A 20,498-nucleotide genomic window follows, 5' to 3' on the forward strand; every position below is an offset into this window, starting at 1 on the left:
TTTCATGAGGAGCTGAAATGATCATTTTATCTCTGATCAAACACACTGCCCTGATGGGATCCACCTCCTTTTATTAGAGGTGTTATGAAATCGTATCAAACAGAGGAATCGTAGGTGATAAAAATTCGAAAGATAAAAATATATCCGTATATGGTATACCATTTGAGAAAAAAAGATGAATCAAAGCAAAAGAGGGAGGGGAAAATGAATTTATTTTTTCGGGGGTATTCATCAAAGACTTACTACTCTATAGTGAGCACAGTTTAAGAAGCCGGTATTGGGTTCGAGCCTGCAACTTATGATGAACTCTTGGATTTGGGGTTCCATTAACGATTGTGTTTTTCAGCCCTTCTTTTCTAATGTATGTTTTGTTTCCAACTCACAGACCTATAAGAATCAAGAGAATCCGAAAAAAAGTCCAAGAGCCGTTGGAGAGAGCAATCATTCTTTCTACAATCGTGAAATCGCCCATTCCGTTATTCTCTCCATATTCCATAATATATGAGATCACTAAACAAGACGTTGGAAGTGAGGCTGGCTTAAAGCTGACGTGGCCACAACTCCAAAAGTCGGGACACAGACTGATGCAGTCTTGCTACTCACGTCATTAAATATGACTCGATGAGACTTGCTTTGTTGCAAACATAAATGTTTCGTTTTTGCCCGTCAGAATATTAATGTCCTTTCCTTGCTTTGTTGCAGAACATTAATGTTTCTTTTTCTACCCGTCAGATCAGAACATTAATTTCTAACCTCCCCAAACTCCAATACACGAAAGAAGTTGGAAATACAAGCTGACTACAAATAAGTCTGATGTATTACAAAAAATTTTTAAAAAAAGAGAAATTTATACATACCACCCCTGAGTTTGACGAAAGGATATTTTCACCCCTCAATTTTGAAAAATTCTGTGTACCCCTTGAGGTTTGCAAACGATAACAAATAAGCCCATTCCGTCAATTCATGATTAACACTGTTAAAAATTAGACTTGAACTGATGGAATTGCCCTTACAAGGAAAAAAAAAAAAAAAAAAAACACCTGCAACTCATCTTCCCCAATCGATTTTGGGGAAGATGAGTTGCAGATTTCAAAACCCTTTCAACGTCTGATGTCATTCTGCCTTTCCCTCTCTTGGATTCCAGTCAAGAATCGATCGAGTTGGCTATCAAAACTTTGATGCGCAAAAGGGTTTTGATTTGGGAATTTTTCCCAATTTGAAACCCTAAATTCCTTAAAGGGGGTCGAGATCAAGGGCGTGAACGAGAGCGAGAGCCAGAGAGAGAGAGAGAGAGAGAGAGAGAGAGAGAGAGAGATGGCTCTGAGAGCTGCGATTCTCCACCACATTCGAGTCCCAGTTCAAACTGCGGCATTAGATCGATTGGGATCTCAAGCGTGGAAACTCTGCAACTCCATTCGGTCAATGTCATCCCATGGAACCGATCATCTTGAGAGGGAAGAAGTGATCGAGAGAGTTCTCGATGTTGTCAAGTGCTTCCCCAAGGTCGATCCTTCTAAGGTAACCCCTGATGTCCATTTCGAGAAAGATCTAGGCTTGGATAGCTTGGATACTGTTGAAATTGTAATGGCTTTAGAGGAAGAGTTCAAGCTGTAGATTCCAAATAAGGAGGCTGATAAAATTAATTCCTGCCCCCTCGCTATTGAGTATATTGCAAACCATCCAATGGCTGGCTAGTTCTAGGTTATTGTGTCCAGAATGTAATGATTGGATCATCCGTTTTTGCTCAACTTTGTTGAGTAGTTGTAGGAATCTGATATCCGCGGTGGATGGAAAAATAAAATAATTTTGATCCATTTTATATTGTAAGTCATTGTTGACAAACTATATATTTTCTTGGATTTCTCATCCTTCAAGCTAAAACACTTTTGATAAATTCCTTAAGGGTTGAAAGGGTTTTGAAACCTGCAACTCATTTTCCCCAAAATCGATTGGGGAAGATGAGTTGCAGGTGTATTTTTTTTTTTTCTTTTCTTTGTAAGGGCAATTCTGTCAGTTCACCTCTTATTTTTAACACTGTTAGTCATGAACTGACGGAATGGGCTTATTTGTTACCGTTTGCAAACCTCAGGGGGGTACACAGAATTTTTCAAAACTGGGGAGTGAAAATATCCTTTCGTCAAACCTCAAGGGTGGTATGTGTAAATTTCCCAAAAAAAAAAGTCCGATGGTTTCTTAACTATATAATAAACGGGGCGTTGTTCTCTGTACAGCAGCGCAGCTGCGGCACAAACAACATTCTCCCATAACATTTAACTAGAAGTGGCAATCTCCACACTAAACACTGACAAGGGCTCCGGATTAAAAATTCTCCAATTATCCAATATTTGCAAGAACCATGATTCTAAGTATCGGTATCGTATCACCTGTATCGGATGATATGTATTGGTTTTGATAGTCATTGATATCGATACTGTGTTGATGCCGTATCGGTGGCACAGTACGACAAGGAGTAAAATGTTCAGAAAACTCATTTTTTAAGAAATTTTAGGGGTAACTTTGTCTGATACTACCAATCCAGGTAGATACTATATCGGTATCATATTGGTTTTGCATGTTGCCGATACTTGTTCCGATACCGTGCACTAAAACCATGGCAAGAAGAGAGATAATAAAGTAATAATGCCATTCAATTAATTTTCAAATTGCAGAACCTACTTTTTGCCAAACTTTTCATGAATTTTTTAAATATGATTATGGCCTAGTGAAAGGCGTTGGCCTCCTCTGTAGCACAACACAGAGTGTAGCACATATCCCACGACCTACAGTGCTTGGGCATGCAGCCCGTATTGGGCTACGTGCCCAAGCACTGTGAGCTGTCCGATAATGCACTACACATTGTGTCGTGCTACAGAGGACCCAAATCATAGTGAAGGAGGATCTCTCACTCCCCACCCCCCACCTCCCACCTCCCACCTCCCCAACAAATTTTAGGCTATTTGTGATTTTGTGCTCTAGTCTTTGGTCCATTTCTATTCAAATGATCTCTATTTATAATTATTTGCTCATGCTCTCAAGGAAGAAACAATGAATTGCAAGAACAATACAAAAATACGCTTATACATAGGGTATGTAACCTTTAGAGAAATTATGCCTAAATTATACTTAGGGTACATAACGTTTAGAAAGATTGTACCTAAGATATCTTATGTTTAATTTAGGGTAATTTACACATATTACCCCTAAGGTTTAACGAAAATAATTATATCCCCCTTTGCGTATCCCTTTGAGGTTCTCAAACATTAACACATACACCCATTCCGTCAGTTTATGACTAACAATGTTAAAAATATGATGTGAACTGACAAAATTGCCCTTACCAAAAAATAAAACCTGCTACTCATATTCCCTAAATTGATTGGGGAAGATGAGTTGCAGTTATCCAAGGTACTAAATTGGTGAACGAGAGAGAGAGAGAGAGAGAGAGTAGAGATATATATTTTTTTATTTTTTTTAATGAGAAAAGAAAATATATTATAACTAGGCAGAAGATACATAGGTGTAGTTCCTTGTTTGAGCATTTTTAATTAGTTAGGTTATAAGCCACCGCAAAACAGAAAGGATCCCCCTTAGTACTAAATGTAATGTCTTGCCCTATGGTATTTATGTACATAAATTCCTTGAGCAGTGGCCAAGGCCAAGGAGTATGTATTGGAGTTAGAAGAGACTCAACAATCCGTTGATTAGAACACCACACTTCGTTCACCTTCATCCCTAGACTGCACACATGCTGGAGACCTGTCCGGATACTAACTAATTCTGGTTCCATATGACGAAACGAATTAAAACTCCCTGTAGCAGTCAAAGCAAACTTGCCATCTAACAAAAATATATAAGACCATCCTACTGAATTCACTCCTGGTATCTGATATCCTGCACAGATTAAAACAAGGTAATTAAATTTCGACAAATGGGAAAAAGTAGAAAAGATCAACTCCTCCTCATTATGAGAAAGAACATCATGAGACGAAAATGAGGGGGGAGATAAGTCTAAATCAACAATCCATTTTTCAATACTCTTCATAACCCAGACTGGGTCTGCCTTCTCTAGACCAAGCACGACGTTGTTTCTAGCAGACCAAATAAAATAACAAGTGATAACAAAAACCCCAAAAAATCATATCAAGGATTGTTTGTCAAGCTTATAATTGAGAGTAGAGATATATTGGTGTTAAAGATCTACCGGAGCTAGCAATAACTGATCAACGTACAACTTTGCAAAGTAACCAGCTGCATCAAGGGATACACAGAATTATCCAAAATTAGATGATATAATTATATTTTCATTAAACCTCAGGGGTGATATGTGTAAATTACCCTTTAATTAATTATGTTTGGATACCACATTTTTTCATAAATATGATGTTTGGGGCACCTGATGATCACCATACGTCTGACTCAGCAACAATCACATGCTAAGTTGTTATAGAGAGGTTATTCAGTTTGGATGTCTTTAGACTGCGTTTGGTTGTGTAAATCGACCGAACATCATTCTGTTGGACCATGATTCTGAATTTTTTAAACCGTTTGGTATCCTAATTCCAACGGACGACAAGAATTATGTAATTCTACATTTTACACTATATTAGATCATTCATCTGAGTTCACCTTTATAGGAGAACTCAGATTTGGATTACAAATTATAGCCTAGGTATAAATAGGATAATCCTAGAGGATCATACCTATGTGCCCTAAATCGAAAAACCTGGCTATCGCGACTTGCGTTCTCTCGCGACTGAGAAGAGAAGGGTGAACAGGAGTGTCTCGCGAAGGGAAGAAGAGAGCAAGATCAGATCTCACTCTCAGACTCTATACCGCCCTCTCTGCTACCGTTCGAAAGAATAGGAGTGTCTCGCGATTCTCTCGCTCCCTGGGTATGCCGTTCCTAAATCTCATTGTTCTTTTCATCTCTCTCTGTCGGATTCTGTCACTCCCTCTCTGCTATTTCATACCCATTTTGCATCTGTGCTCTCTCTTTCTCTCTGTTTCTCTGTCCTAGAACATGGAGTTTGCAGTTTGTATTTTTTGTTTTTTAGGGTTTTAGTTCTAATTTGGGTGTTCTTCTTTCAGGTGTAAACCGAAGATTTGTCTAGGGTTCCTGTTCAGGTGAGTTTTTACACCTGGATTTTTGATTTAGTCTTTAATTCGTTTCTGCCTTTGTACATCCAATCTTAAGTGGCAGTCTACAACAGTTTGAACCAAAATATGCTAGAAATTCAAAAAATAGGTGATTTTTTCACCTTCGGCTGTAATACCTGCCATTCAATGCTTTCACAACCAACAACACAACTCCTTCATGAGATGGATGTGCTCTCCTTCATTCAAACGTACATGTTCCCATTGACGAAAAATAGATTGTAGTTTATTAATCTGAACAAGAAAAATGCAGAACAGTTAGACACATTCAAAAAAATAATTAAAAAAACAAAACAAACAGTAGGACCACCTTCCCCTAAACACACACCAACAACACAAACAGAGAGAGGGAGAATGACCCCCATTGAGCCAAATGACCAAATGTTTGGATTCTGGGAGATGAACAGCTTCAGTGAGCCAATAGAAGAGAGCTCTACCAGAGACTTTATTAACAGAGACATAGGCAGAGTACTCTGTTTTACACATACCCATGCCCATGGCCATAGAAGTCCAAGACTCCCAAGTAGTATTAGTAGAAAAAGACCAGACGAAGAAGCAGAAGTGAGTGATGGGTATACACCACCAACCAGCCCAGATGCTAACTAGTAGTAGCCGAGTCTGTCTTAGTGTAAAATGCTCTATTTTCGATTATATAAATAGCACATAGGGAGAGAGAGAGTTTGGGGTATTTTCAATTTTTTTTAAAAAATTATAAATAGAATTTCTCTTTATTTCTTTTAATGGTGAAAAGGGTCACATGGTCTCCCCACCCCACGCCCTTGTTTCAGTCCTTGAATCCTCCATTAATTCCTCTTATATTTATTTGCTTGTGGATTTGACTACCTTGCCCCTAGCTAGCTAAGGGAACTACTCTCTCTCTCTCTCTCTCTCTCTCTCTCTTTGTACTGTTTTAGTTCACCAGAGTTGTATTCTGTAATTGCATAGATTGATGCTTCGGTACCCATGCCCTCATGCTTCTGTAACTTCCAGTCCAAGTGGTTATTGTAGGCATAAATCTGTCAAAACCAGGTCCAAATACTTGTCCATTTAGTGTTTATTCAGTATTTTTTCCTGAATTTTTTTTAGGGTACTTGGAATGCTTTTACCGGAGTTGCTAAAATTGCAAGCGAATTAGAAATTTATTAGATTTGAGTTTCAGGTCGAAAATTAGAAAGCAAGTCTTTTAGTAACTTTCTTGGATTCAGTTACTTTCTATATTCTTTTCTTCTACCTCATCTCCCCCCCCCCTCCCACACACACACAAAAAAAAAGTGTCATTGGGAGGAGGTTACTAAATCCAAAAACTTTGAAAGCCAATTCGAAGGGGAGTGAGGGGACAAAGGGATGATAGTGTATTGAGATAACTATTAATGAGTTGAAGTGGAGTTGATCCTTCTCTTTTGCTGCTTGTGGTTGATTCACCACTTTCTTGTGCCTACCTATTGCTTGTATGAAAATGTTCATTGAATTTTTTGTTTTGAAGGGGGGGGGGGGGAAGGAGTTGCAGTTCACGCAGTTAGTTTTTTCTTTTCCTTGTTTATTTTCTGTTTTTGTTTTCTTGGATAAGGTTCTCTGAGCCGAAGGTGTACACTATCCTCCTCACATGCATTATTATAGTAATTTTTTTTATAGACAGAGGAAATATGCTAGTACATCATAACTATACCTGATAATGGGATTGTCTGGATGAAAATATGCTAGTACATCAAAAGTATAGCCTACCACATTCAATCTTGCCGCTTGATACACTGGTTCCAACTTCTTTACACCGTGAGGCCCCGCATTGGGTTCTTTGGATCAATAGTTGTAACTCATAACTTACTACGTCATATTGCTAGTGTTTTTCGCTCTTTAAATGATTTCTATTCCATAGGTCTAAAGTTGTTGGAGACCCAAACATATTTGAGGAGAAACATAATTGCAGAATCACTTAATCCCCCACATAATATTGTCTATTTATTTTATTTTTTCAATTACTTATCTTTCAATGAAATTTCTCCATGAAAATTAGAAGAAACAAGTAAACAAAGGGAAAAAAAGTGCTTGAACTTGAGTAATCCAGGAAGGAATAGGAAAATATTCTTCATGTAGATTAATGGGCATTCTCATTTTCCTCTCTTAAACTTCTGTTTCCAGTGATATTTCTTGTATGGCTGTATTGCTCTGGATTTTAGAACCTCAAATGTACATTGATTGTCTAACAAAAAAAATGTACATCGATTGGGAAACAAGTAGCCATTTCATGATTGAATCTGTGAATTGGAAATTCAGAAAGTAAATTCTAATGCAATGAAACAGTTTTCCTTGGGGATGGGCATTTGTAAAATTATTTGATTCGGACAGTTTTCCCAAACTATTTAACCATTGTCTTAGATGTACTCCAGCTTGTTTTCTTTCAGCTATTACTTTTATAATTGAGATGTAGTATCGTTATTGGAAGTTCTAAAGATATCTATATTTGGTTTTATCTGCAATCAATGTAGTTTAGGCATGGATTCTTTTTATAAAAACCTTAGTTATTGGACCATTTAGAAAGAGAGGAATGCTAGACTTTTTCCAGTTTGTGGTAGATCCATCCATAATGTGATAAAGAAGATTTTCATCAAGTTACTTTGATGGCTACATTCCTCTAAAATTCTGAGTCCCAATTGATTCCACCTTGAGAGGCTTATAGGAAGCCATTATTATTATGTATAATAATAATGGGAGAATCTTAGGAGACTCTAGTTAATAGCATAAGGGATAGATCTCCAAGTATAGGATACCTCTTCTAAAACTCAGATTGAGAGTTCAACCAATCTAATTAGATAAATAGGGGAGGGGCCACAATCTTGACAAATTTTGTCAAAGAGGCAGGCTGGCCTGCTTTTATTAGATATAGCAATCAATTTTATGAAGATTGTTTTTTACTTATTTCTTCGTTTGTAGATTTTTCTTGTTACATCAAGTATGCACATTGCTTTGTATTAACGATTTTTTTTTTTTTTTTTTTTTTTTGTAATTCAAGAATATTTAAGAGATAGGTGAAAGAGAGTAATCATCTTAGCTTATAAATGGATTATGATCGAGATACTGATGATGACATGAAAATAGAGAGTGATAGTGACGGTGAGATTGACAAGAAAACCATCCAGTGGTACTGTGTGTGTAGGAGTCACACTGGCCACATGGCATTCTTTTTCCTATTATATATGTTTGGGGAGAAAGTTTTCTGCGACGCAGCGCAGCCTACGCCCAGGCACATGGGCAGCCTGTGCAGGGGGGCAGGGTGGTCATTGTGCCACCCCCATGTGCCTGGGGCATGCTGCGCTGCGGCACAGAGAACAGCGCCCCATTTGTTTGTTGGCCAAAAGATTCCTGTTGGTTGCGCCCAAGAGCATCAACATGAATGAGACATTTAAAATATATATATGTATCCGAATTTTTTTTACAAAAAAATAGCACCAACAAATACAATCGAGACAGGTGTAAATTCTAGTGAAAACCCCTATTCCTAAAATCCAATGGAACTAATCAACTTGGCGAGGCCAAAGGTCATAACCATGGCCAACCAACCACCAAGCAACACCCTCACACAAGACCTCCACACAGCGGCCCTCCACAACACAGCCCTTACCACTCCAACCACCAGCAAAGCAAAGCTTGACACCCCTGCTGCAACCACCCCCAACATCACCTTATACTTCCTTATGAACAACGCTGGTAGCAATGGCAACAAGATTCCAATGGAGACCACAATCACATATGCTATCGTCGCCTTTATTATTAGGTTTATTAGGTTAGGCAGACTTAATTTCTTGCTCTCTTCAATATTAGTGCTCTCTCTTGCACCTTCCTTTTGCTTCTCCCTCCAGATCTGAGCCATCTCAATGTCAAACTGCAAGTAATCAGACACGCACGCTACAATCCAGCCGATCACCGCTGCAAAACAAGATATGATATTGGCGTGGCTCTCTTGTCTAACAGCTCCAAGTCCTATCATCAACGATGCAGAAGAGACCAAACCAGAATTTGCTCCGAGGACAGCAGCTCGAACCCATAGTGTCCTTATGAAGTAGTACAACTCCTCCTTGGGCTCTTTTCTCATGATCTGTCTCTCAACATCGCCGCCGGCGGATAAACGTAATTTAGCATCAGAGAGAGCCGGTTGGGGGTGTGGTTCAACTACTGCCATGTAGCACTACCAAAGGAAACAAAGGGAAGTAGAATAATGTGAACTAACTAACTATTTGAGTCTCTCACTCTTTATATAATATAACTTTAGATGGTTACATACGTGGATGACTCAGAAGGAAACCAAAGCATATAGAAACTCTATCTAAGATATTTACATGACATGTTGGGACTCATAAAAAATGGTAAGAGTGAAAAGAAATGTTTTACCATTTTAGGGTTCATTTTCCCCAAATGGTTTAGGTTTTGATTTTCAGTTTCAAACCTAAATGATTTGGAAAAGATGAGGGCAATTTGATCACTTTACTTTTTAATTTTGGTGGGTTTTTGTCACAAGGGCATTTTGGTCATTAGATTCTCTAAAACTTTTTTTTTTTTTAATTGTAAAAAGAAAGATAAATTCTAATTCAACGAGAAATTGGAATCTCTACTTAGCATCTGCCCTGACTAAAGATGTAAATGAATAGCCGAAATCCGTTTTCAAATTCGTGTCCGTATCCGTTTAGCACTATCCGAATCCGTCCGAAAGCTAAACGGATACGAATACGGATAGGCTATAGCTATCCGAAAAGCTATATTTACATGTAAACGGATAAAATATCCGATTCGTATCCGTGTCCGCATCCTTTTAGCACTATCCGAATCCGTCCGAAAGCTAATCGGATGCAGATGCGGATATAGCACTATCCAAGCCGAATCTGATGTGTTTACATCCCTAGCCCTGACCCTTCTCTCTCTCTCTCTCTCTCTCTCTCTCTGTGTCTCTCTCATGAGCATTATTGTATTTTATTTTAGTAATTCTGATGCAACAACTTGGGAAGAACAACCAAAAACATCTGGAGGTGTTTTCGTAATGGTTTGCAATGAGTTATTTCTTCATTGGTCTTAATTGGTTAGTAATGGAGATTTGAGTCTTTTTGTAGACCATATTGCAGTATCTCTGTGCACTTCTCAGGCAATCTGAGAACTACTATAAATGGGTACCTTCCTTGAGAGGGTTAATGGATTCAGATTTCGTATTCGAGCTGCTATTTGTCCATATGTAGGAAATAAGAACAGGGGAAACAGAACATTTCAGGATTTTGCAAGGTTGATGGAGGGGGAGGGAAGAGCACGAGCTGGGAGTGGGGCAGGGGAAGGAGACAACACGGGACAGGGTGGCTGTGGGGTTCGTGAGAGGGAGAGGAGAGAGAGAGAGCGGAGGGTGGAGGGGGAGATTCCACCTCTGCTGTTGGCCAGAGAGTGCCGCCGGAGTAATCAGTTGTCGGTGATGGGTGGGGATTCCACTTTCAGAGCTTGCTAATCTGCATCTGATAGGAGAGCCGAAGACTGAAAGGAGTTTGTGTAGAGTGAATTTACAAGAATAAAATAATAGTGAGACGAACTCATTCATTCTTCATGGTGCTACGGAAGAAAATCCTTTTACATAAAACACAAACAGGTAAATTCTAGTGAATTAAGACCCAATTCCTACAATTAATCCAATGGAACCAATCAACTTGGTGAGGCCAAAGATTATAGCAAAGGTGAACCACCCACTAAACAACACCCTCACACAATACAAGAGTTGCCGCCTCCCCATACGATCCGCCCGGCAAGATCCCCTTCCTAACAGAGCCTCTACCCCTCCAAACACCAACAAAGCAATGCTTGATAATCCTGCAACCAACCCCAACCTCACCTTAATAAACTCCCATATGAACCACGCTGCTAGCAATGGCATTGTGACTCCAATGTAGAACCCAACCGCAATTGCTGTCTCCGCCTGTGTTAGGTTTGGCAGAACTGATGGTTTTCTCTCTTTCTTCTTCGGTAATGCTGCTCTCTCTAATTGCACTGCCGGCCCTTTGCTTCCCCCTCTTGATCTGAGCCTTCCCAATGTCCAACTGCAAGTAATCAGACACGAGCTCTACGGTCACCATACTAGAGGCAATGAGATCGGCCCTGCGAAAGCAGAGATGATGAATGACCAACTTCGAGTAATCTCATTCACGAAATTTACAATCACCATATACTAGAGAGAATGGGGGTTGGCCGATAGATGATCATAGCCAGCTTGCTGTCTTGGCTGCTAACAGCTCCAAATAACATTATCAACGATGCACTACGGACCAACTCATCCATTGCTACGAGGACAACAGCTCCAAACCATTGTGCCGTTTGGGATATCATCGCTAATTTAGCATCAGAGCAGAGAGACGGTTGAGGGTTTGGTTCAACTACTGCCATGGAGTACCACTAAAGGAAACAAAGAGAAGTACCTACTGGTAAGATTGAATTGCAAAACTACAAACACAGAGATGATCCGATCTCAGATGAAGAAGAAGAAGAGATAAGGAGGAAGACTATACGATCATAGGCTTTAGGGTATTCTATTAGTTGTTGAGGCTAGATGAGTAATTAACAGATAAGGTAGATGGATAATTTCATTAGATAGGGCTTTATATATTAAGGGGATCGTTGTAACGAGCATTAAGAAATATATCATCTCTTTCCCTGTCTATCTTCTTCTTCTCCTTTCCCTATTTCTAGGAGGTTGCCCCCTAGAAGTGGCATTACCCCCTTCCATTTCAGCCAATTCCATTGCAGGCCCATACGTGTTCGTATCAAAGGACTGTGGTAGGAAGGGATAGAAATGGACACGCCCTGAAGCCTGACGGATTATTAACTTACTGGTATCTTTCAACATCAACCCCTGGTACCTCCTGGTACCTGGAAGTCTGGAACCCCACCCCTAACCATAAACAAAAGTTAAAAGTTAAAAAGAAAACCACTCCATTTATGATACTCTACTTTTAGGATCTGGATCCTGTACTTCCAAAGCTTGTACTTTCATCCTATTACCGAACTGTCACTGTGCCACTTGGCTTGACAGTCATCCAACGGCTAGTATAGAAAAATTCAAATTTTTTTGAAAATCACATGTTACCTATTTGAACCATCTTAAACCCCAAAATATACCTACCCATTGATTTAAACTCATCCAAGCCATCAACGCTCAAATCACATTAGGGCTCAATTTGTTTAGGATGTAAAAAATCCCCAAATCTGAGAACCCAACCTCTCCAACGAACAAATTGGTAGCCCCCCTATGAAATGATCAAATTAATCCCCTGTTTTTGCTAGGCTGGATACTCCAGCTCCTGACGCCACAGCTGGAGGTGAGCCAGATCCACATCTACGACACCTAGTTGTACACTTGTACCCCACCCCAACCATAAAACAGTAACAATAAAAAATAAAAATCAATAAGAGAGAGTTTTCCTTCACCACAGTGCCAATGAAGGTTCACCACCCCATTTATGATACTCTACTTTTATGTTATTAGTATAAAAAAAAAAGTTATTTTTGCCTGACTGGGTAGCACAGCACACTTAATTTGTTTTACTTAACTGGTAATTTAGAAAGTTTCGAATGCATGGACGGGTAGGTGCTTCTTTTTCCTTTTTGGATCAATATAGCCAATATATTTAACAAAGGTGAGAGATACAAACAATCACACCAATTGAGGGAAAGAGGAAGAGGAAAGACAGAACAAGAGAGAAATAAATACAACACCGAACAGGAAGGGCAAACCCCTAAGAGGAGGAGAGGCACAACCAAGAAAGTGGAGTTGAATCAAGTGAGTCAAGAACAAATACAACTGTATAGTTGACAAAAAAAATTTACAAAGCCCTTCGCTGCTGCATAATTTCTTGGGGCCACCCGCCTGAGGCTCACTAGGGCCCAGAAGCTCCCGGTTCGTGCGTGTCGCGGGGGTCATGTACGAGCTCAGGGGGGATTTAGTCGGCCTAAAGTCGGATACCCCTCCTACCTCCAAAAAAAAAATAAACTTTACAAAGCATTTCTCTTTGCCTACTTCCAACTGTGCCTCATCCATTGCACCCTCTATTTGAAATGAATCAAGTTGCTCAACAACAAATTTTAATTCACTGTAAAAAAAAATGAAAATATGAATAAAAAATATGGGAAGCAATTTTCTGCACGGGAGTGTAGCCTACGCCAGCACTCTCATGTGTCTATCTCTCTCCTCCTTAAAACAAGGGGCCAGAGATGTCTTTTCACATGAGGAGCAGAGAGATAGATTCATGGGAGTGCTGGCGTAGGCCACACTCCCACACAGAAATCTTTTTCCCAAAAAATATTTACTTGAACAACAAAACTGAAACTCCACGCTAAATAATAAAACAAACATATTTGGGAAACCAGGTTTTTACACTGGACTCGCCATTTTTTTAAAACTTGGTGAGTGTGACAAGTCAAAGCTGGTCATGGCAAAGTCATTTTTTTCTTCATCTTCTTTTACTTTCTCACTGATGTTGAAGACTACAAACAACAATTCTATGGTTTTGTTCAGTTGTAGACAAAACTTATGGTGTACGAATAACATAGGATCCAAGAAAATAAAATTAAATAAAATCTAGATCTGGTGAGTTTCACATGACTCGAGTTGACTCGGATCTGGTCTAATCATTTTCTAAACTTGGATAAGTCTTCATGAGTCCTGGTTAGGTTTCATGTTTTTGTTACTTGACTCAAGTAACTCACCTTGATTCAAATCCTGATTTTCCAACTATGATGAAAAGAAGAAAACAAGGAAAAACTATATTGCATATTACATATGTTTATCAATATAATTCAAACAATAACTTACACCTTGAGAGTAGTCTCATGCATTTAGTTTTACAGTCCCAAATTTTACAATAATCTCTAACTTTACCACTTGGCATACCTACAGCAGATCAAATGTCACTCTTTCATGTGTCAACACACACACACACACTATGTGGGTCCTGCATATGTTAAATTAAGAACCTTTTAATGGGAAAATTATCTCCTCCAGTTCTCTGCCCGGGCCAGTCAGTCCCTCTAATAAGGGGGGTGGACCCCACCCGGGTAGGGGTAGGGTGGTCATTGCGCCTCTGTTAGGGGGATTGGGCCGGGAAGGAACAAGAGGGGATAATAAAGTAGACAAACTATAAAGTTTTTGGATGCAGATCGTCTACGACGCAGCTGTCTGTCCTACCTGTGCTATGTAGATATAGGGTCGTGCACAAAGACCACCTTACCCCTACTCAGGCAAGGCGCTTGGGTAGGGGTAAGGCGGTGTTTGTGCGTGACACTATGTCTACGCAGCATAGGTAGGACGGACAGCTGCGCCATAGACGATCCAAATTCAAAGTGTTTCTACCTAGTGAGGGCCAGATCCAAATCGTCTTTGTTTGTTTTTTTTTTTTTTTTTTTTTTGATAGATATCGTCTCTGATGAGTAGATCACCCTATGAGTCATCCAACGGCTGGGCTGATTGGCACACATTCGATGCACATCCAACCGTTGGGTGCCCATTGGGCGCACTCCTCATTGGAGAGATTCGGATCCGGGAGGACTTCCATATTTTTTCATGTTTTGCTACCACTATTCAGGATCCATTTTAGTTGTAAGAAACCGTGGCAGATCTTGAGTGGGAGTTGGCAAGGCAGGGCATGCATGGTGGGTTCCATGTTTTGTTAAGTAGTAGGAAAGCGTTGCAGATCTTCAGTGGGAGTTGGCGAGGCTAGACATGGTGGGGTTCCATGTTTTTAAGATGAATAAAGAGAAGATAAAAAAGAGAACTTTACATAAAACGCAAACAAAGCATCATCTTTACGGCTTTCAACAGAACAAACCTTTTTCTTACATTATGGTCATACGTACGTTCTAGTACAAAGCAAAGTAGCAAAATTTAAAACAGACAAACTTGAGTGTAGGGAATGTTGATATACGTGAGTGTACGAGAACAACTCATAGTCGTTCAGATGGAATCTATTCTGCGAGAATGTTCCAAATGAACGATTGTGAGTCGTTCACATACGGAAGGTGAACATTCACTCCTCCAGTAACCCAAATTAAAAAAAAAACAAAAAAAAAAAAGACCAAACAACAAATCCAACTCAGACACGTGTAAATTGTAGTGAAAACTCTATTCCTACAATCCACTGGAACCAATCAACTTGGTGAGACCAAAGGTTATAGCCATGGCCAACCAACCACCAAGCAACACCCTCACACAAGACTTACCCACAGGGCCCTTTCCCAACACAGCCCCTACCCCTCCAAACACCAACAAAGCCAAGGTTGACACACCTGCAACCACCCCCAACCTCACCTTATACTCCTTTATGAACGATGCTGCTAGCAGTGGCATCATGGCTCCAATGGAGAACGCAAGCGCAGATGCTGTGGCTGCTTGTAGTGGGTTAGGCAGACTTTCTTTCTCACTCTCTTCATTAATGCTCTCTCTTTCACCTTCTCTTTGATTCTCCCTCTTGATCTGAGCCATCTCAATGTCAAGCTGCGAGTAAACAGATACAAACTCTCCTATCGCCATACTACAAGCACCAGCGACCAGTCCAGCGAAACCAGAGATGATCATGGCCTTACTGTCTTGTCTAACAGCACCAACTCCCATCATCAACGATGCAGTTGAGACTAACCCATCATTTGCTCCCAGGACAGCAGCTCGAAGCCATTGTGCCCTTTGGGTGTAGTCGAACTCTTCCTTGGGCTCTTCACTCATCTGTCTCTCGACATCGTCGTCGTCGACGACGACGGAGATCGCTAGTTTAGCATCAGAGAGGGCTGGTTGGGGTTGTGGTTCAACTACTGCCATGGAGTAGTAACGGAAACAAAGAGAAGTAGAATAATATGGAGAAAAATAAAAAACTAATAGTAAGTACAAACACAGAGAATATGATGAAGAAGAAGAGATAGGAAGGAGTGTGGAAGACACACGCCCTGAAGCAGGGTATTTATAAAATTATGGAGTTAGGGGAGGAGCTTGATAGCTTGCAACTGTAAAAACAGTGATCCGCACAAATGGGGATGGATTATTTTATTGACTCAGATGTGTTCTTCCATGGAATATTGGAATGGTGCAATGTGATTAGGGTGACGGTACTCTCATTTATAAACCCGTCTGGAATCATGAACAGGAATTGTTATTTTGGTATCTTTCAACATCAACCCCTGGTAGTTGGTACCCCACCCCAACCCAAAAATTAAAAATTAAAAATTAAAAACAAAAATCTATTATTAATGATAATGCTCTTCTTCTATTTTCTTTTTCTTTTTTGTTTTTTGGGGATGGGGGTGGGGGTGGAGGGAGAGAGTGTTTTGTCCACTAGTGTTGCCATTCGCCAGCACAGGCCAATAGGAGTGCACTGTAAAGCATCAATAAGGAGGAGGTTTTAAACTTTCATAGAGGTAGGACGATCATTTCATCCCTTCCTATGTCTAGACCCATCCCTTCCTATCTAGACTCTGTTGTTTCTGGATAGAGTTCTTTTGCCCTTTTATTTTGTATGACAAGACACAAGACAATTACACAACCCATTTTAATCTGTGGGATAGTTGTCGGTATGTATCAGCCTCATGGGACGGTTTTGCCCTCAAAGTTATCAATACCAGACCATTTTTGACAATTTTACCCTTATTACATACCGTGCTCTGATCAAGGTATTGGTATTCGAGTCAGTCAATACCGATACTGAACCGATACATAAAACCATGGCGTATGATTAGAAAGTTTCAACTGCATGTGGGTGCGTACTTCTTCTTTTGCTTTACCCAAAAAAAGAAAGAAAGGTGGTTGTTTCAAAGTGATTTCTTCGTTAATAAAATTTGAATTGATTTCAAATTTTATAGAGATATAGGGAATGATGGAACCAACCTGTGTACCATTAGATGAGTTCCAATGCATGGCTCGTAAAATTGGTATCGGGATCGAATAGGTGTTTCGAATTAGATGGATCGGATTGGGATTGCCTAGAATCGGGCCAAATATGACACATTTACCTCTTTTTTTCTCTTTTGTAAAGAATTCAAAAAATTTTAATCTTTTTACCCTTGTCTGTACAAGTGTATTGGATCAATTACGGAAGATATCGATCAATCCGACCAAAATTGGCCAATCCGATCCGAGATGTATGTGACAAATATAAATGAACCATTTACCTGGCCTAGCAAAATGGAGGCTTAGCAGCACTCGCTTTTCTTTTCTTTTTTATTGCTTAACCCATTTTGGTTGATTGAAATGCTTATCACTATCATAGTGTAATGGGTTCTAAAGGCAGAGACAAGCATGATCGTATGCCACCAAAAGAAAGGTTGAGACTCCAGCATATATGGTTCTTCTTGATTTTTATGCACCAAGCTTCCTCGTTATTTTGGAATTAAGGCAACTTTTTAATTATAGTGTCAGGCCCGTGGAAGTGGTGGTCTCATTAGCATTACCAATTCATCGCGAACAAATTAAGTTTCTTGGTTCCAATTCAATTATGGCCTGTTTAGTCTCCAAATTACGGTTTTTTATCCTTATATTTGTTGATTGTGGTACATAAACAAGGACAATCTCATCAAAATTCTTGAGGGAGTCATTAGGAGTAATTTATACAAGTAAACAAGGATTTTTTTTATTTTTTTGGATGAATAAGAAAAAAAACAAGGATTATTGATCCAAATCTTGTAAAATAAACTCTTTCAATGTGTAGCCGCAAGATGGTCTTTACGTCTAATCCAATATCTAACGATAGGGAGAGTGATCTCTACGCTAGCAGAGAGGACAGCCAGCAAGGGGAAAGCTGGAGATGGTTTGTCAATAGGGTTGGGGAGGGGGAGAGAGAGAGAGATGGCTTAGCCTATGTCGTCAGCCCAGAGACCTTTTTCCCATAATAGCATTAATATTCTCTTTTCTATTAAAAAAAATAAAAAAGAGGATCTCGCTTTTTCCAAAAAGAATGGAAAACATATTAATAAAAAGTGTTGTGAAGATGCTCTGTTAGAGTAACTTGACGAGTAGTCCTAGTTTTCCATCATTATAATGAGCCAAAAGATTGAAAGAAAAATACGAAAAAAATGGCGAAAAATTAATGCAACTGGAAACTTTACAATTAAAGCATGATCTAAAACCTCTACCTTAAAAATGGATAAAATTTCATACATATTTGTGTGGGCAATCATTTTTGCATGGACAATTTTGCTATCTTGTGGACTAATAATTTGACATTTGGAATCCGGAAAGATAGTGAAGCCCAGTTCGATTACATGTCAAATTTTGTGACTCATCATTTATTATCTTTTTTCTTCTTTTGTTCTTCAAATAACCCCAAGTAAATTTGACTTTTTCAAACAATTTTTTAAATCTTATATTGATATGAGTGGAAATGGATAGGTCTAAAAATTAAAACTTCACTAAATGATGATGATGTGGACAATATATATGTCTACAATGTTTGGGCTTCAAGAAATTTTTTTTTTTAGAAAGCATGATAAAAATGATTAATTAAGGAAAATCATTTTGATTTCTTTAATAATTAAAATTTGACATTTTTTTATTATTTTTTCTTTTTTTAATTCCAACTTTCCAAGGCACAAGCCCTAGCATATCTCTCTACCCCAAATGAAACCTTAGCTTATAAGGGATATATATATAAACTATCACAGATTAGTGGATTGTTTGACTTAAGGGATTCCATAGATGGGGCCCTATATATGTTTTTTTATATTACTATTTGACCACTTTGATTAGCTAAGGAAGGAAGATGGTTTGCTGAATAGGAGAGCACTTGAGGCTGAGTGAGAATAAGATAAAATGTGTTTGTTAAATGGAGTGGAGTGTGGATTCCACAAGAAGGCCACCAATGACCAGCCCAACTTATCTAATTCCAAGCCAATAAGGTCTTGGTTTCTTTCTCATCCACTCCTTTCCAACATATCCCACTCAAATCCCATAATGATTGTTGGCCTTTTGGGGGTCTCGGTCTATTTCTCTACTTACCAAATGAAGTAAATCACTAAGAATTAAGAAAGGGTTTTGATAAATAATATTGGATTAATGGAATGATGAATTCCGGATCCTTCATTCCTTCCAGGCCCTTTCAATGTTATTTATCTTTCTGCAAGTCTAGGTCCATATATGATGGTGCATATAAACCGTTAATTTGGAATCTAGATCTCATAGTAGATAATGTGCCATCAACTTTAGGTATCATGATGTATGAACTATGGGCCAAGAATTTTTTGTTTTAAAGGTTTGGATTCAATGGACGAGATTTTGTAATAAAAAGAAAGTTTGATTGATTTTTTACTATTTTATAAACTAAAAGAAGAAAATAATGGTAGAAAAAATTAAGATCAAACTTGGACGAATCAGAATGGATCTTTCAAATCAAATCAACCGATTTGACCTATTAAATTCCAATTCCTCAAACTATGCATAAGAAGGGGGTAGTGAACCCCACTTTTGTGGAATAATTATCACCTCCAATTCGCGGGCATCTTCAATTCCTCTAACAGGGAAAATGGATCCCACCTTAAGCAATGTTTTTGGGTTGGGGATAGAATGATCATTTTCACTTCATGTGAAGATTTGGAGGGGGCAGCGAATTGGAAGGGCTAAGGATTCGTACAAGGGGCAGGTGTTTATGGCCATTGATAGGGTGGTAATCCTTCACCTCGTGGTGACGGGAAACTTCTTCTTTTTTATTTTTTTTTTTATATTTCAAAAATCTCCCATTCAAGTGGCTTCCCCCTCCCATCTTCTCTCCATGGAAATCCTTCTTAAAAGCCCCTTGTCTTCTTCAATATGGATTTATCTCTTATTCTTAATTTCATTTCCTCTTTCTTCTCCAGCACAGTTCAACTCCTTTCCTTCCTAAAGAATTTATTCTGAATTGACTACTTATAGTGTGATTATGGTATCAATTAAATTTAGATATTTTCCATTCTTCTTATTTCCATCAAAATGAGAATCTCCCCCAACCCCTTCTCTCCTCTCTGTTTCTACGCACACTAATTATCGTGCAACTACGTATCATTTTAGTTTACAAACTTAACTCATATTAGTTTAGGGTTTTTTTAAATAATTTATAATTTTACTTTTTTATCCTTTTAATATCACATTTATTTTTTTCAATGAGAGTAATTCATATCATTTCTCATGTGTACCTAAAAGAATGTGCAAATATGCAAGACAATGATAGTTTTTGGTAATAACATAGGATCTAGATCTTCTACGGTGCAGACACAGATGCGAGTGCAATGACCGCCTTACCCCCACTCAAGCAGGGGTAAGGCGGTCATTGCACACACGGCTGTGTCTACGCTGCTCAGGCTGCTAGGTCAGTTGTGTCGTA

The 20,498-nt window shown here is 39.0% G+C and overlaps 3 protein-coding genes and 1 pseudogene across 4 annotated transcripts; 1 reads left to right on the forward strand and 3 right to left on the reverse strand.

Moving 5' to 3' along the window:
* Positions 1 to 1,247: 1,247 nt before the first annotated feature.
* LOC122669198 lies at positions 1,248 to 1,795 on the forward strand (annotated as a pseudogene).
* A 6,832-nt stretch (positions 1,796 to 8,627) lies between these two features.
* LOC122667255 (vacuolar iron transporter homolog 4-like) lies at positions 8,628 to 9,328 on the reverse strand. Its single transcript, XM_043863503.1, has one exon. The coding sequence runs from the start codon at positions 9,326 to 9,328 to the stop codon at positions 8,648 to 8,650; it is 681 nt and encodes a 226-aa protein (XP_043719438.1). The 3' UTR covers positions 8,628 to 8,647.
* Positions 9,329 to 10,783: 1,455 nt separating this feature from the next.
* On the reverse strand, positions 10,784 to 11,451 carry LOC122667261 (vacuolar iron transporter homolog 4-like). Its single transcript, XM_043863514.1, has 2 exons — positions 11,336 to 11,451; positions 10,784 to 11,213 (listed from the first exon to the last, which is right to left on the reverse strand). Exons 1-2 carry the CDS (start codon positions 11,449 to 11,451, stop codon positions 10,784 to 10,786), a joined length of 546 nt encoding a protein of 181 aa, XP_043719449.1.
* Positions 11,452 to 15,260: 3,809 nt separating this feature from the next.
* On the reverse strand, positions 15,261 to 16,141 carry LOC122669241 (vacuolar iron transporter homolog 4-like). 2 transcript variants are annotated; one of them, XM_043865957.1, is made up of 2 exons: positions 16,012 to 16,141; positions 15,262 to 15,947 (listed from the first exon to the last, which is right to left on the reverse strand). In XM_043865957.1, exon 2 carries the CDS (start codon positions 15,881 to 15,883, stop codon positions 15,293 to 15,295), a length of 591 nt encoding a protein of 196 aa, XP_043721892.1. In that variant the 5' UTR covers positions 15,884 to 15,947; positions 16,012 to 16,141; the 3' UTR covers positions 15,262 to 15,292. The 2 variants fall into 2 exon arrangements, with proteins under 2 accessions (XP_043721891.1, XP_043721892.1); XM_043865956.1 differs by lacking the exon at positions 16,012 to 16,141 and having other exon boundaries at positions 15,261 to 15,976.
* Between the last annotated feature and the right edge of the window lie 4,357 nt (positions 16,142 to 20,498).

Source organism: Telopea speciosissima, chromosome 7, assembly GCF_018873765.1.
Source record: "Telopea speciosissima isolate NSW1024214 ecotype Mountain lineage chromosome 7, Tspe_v1, whole genome shotgun sequence".
Classification (NCBI taxonomy): Eukaryota; Viridiplantae; Streptophyta; class Magnoliopsida; order Proteales; family Proteaceae; genus Telopea; species Telopea speciosissima.

Excerpts from the sequence above, each read along its gene's own strand:
- LOC122667261 (XM_043863514.1), bottom strand. The coding sequence starts at position 11,451 with ATGGATGAGTTGGTCCGTAGTGCATCGTTGATAATGTTATTTGGAGCT. Across the intron at positions 11,214-11,335 it reads CCCATTCTCTCTAGTATATG|TTGGACATTGGGAAGGCTCA; the intron begins GTGATTGTAAAT and ends GATTACTTGCAG.
- LOC122669241 (XM_043865956.1), bottom strand. The coding sequence starts at position 15,976 with ATGGCAGTAGTTGAACCACAACCCCAACCAGCCCTCTCTGATGCTAAA.
- LOC122667255 (XM_043863503.1), bottom strand. The coding sequence starts at position 9,328 with ATGGCAGTAGTTGAACCACACCCCCAACCGGCTCTCTCTGATGCTAAA.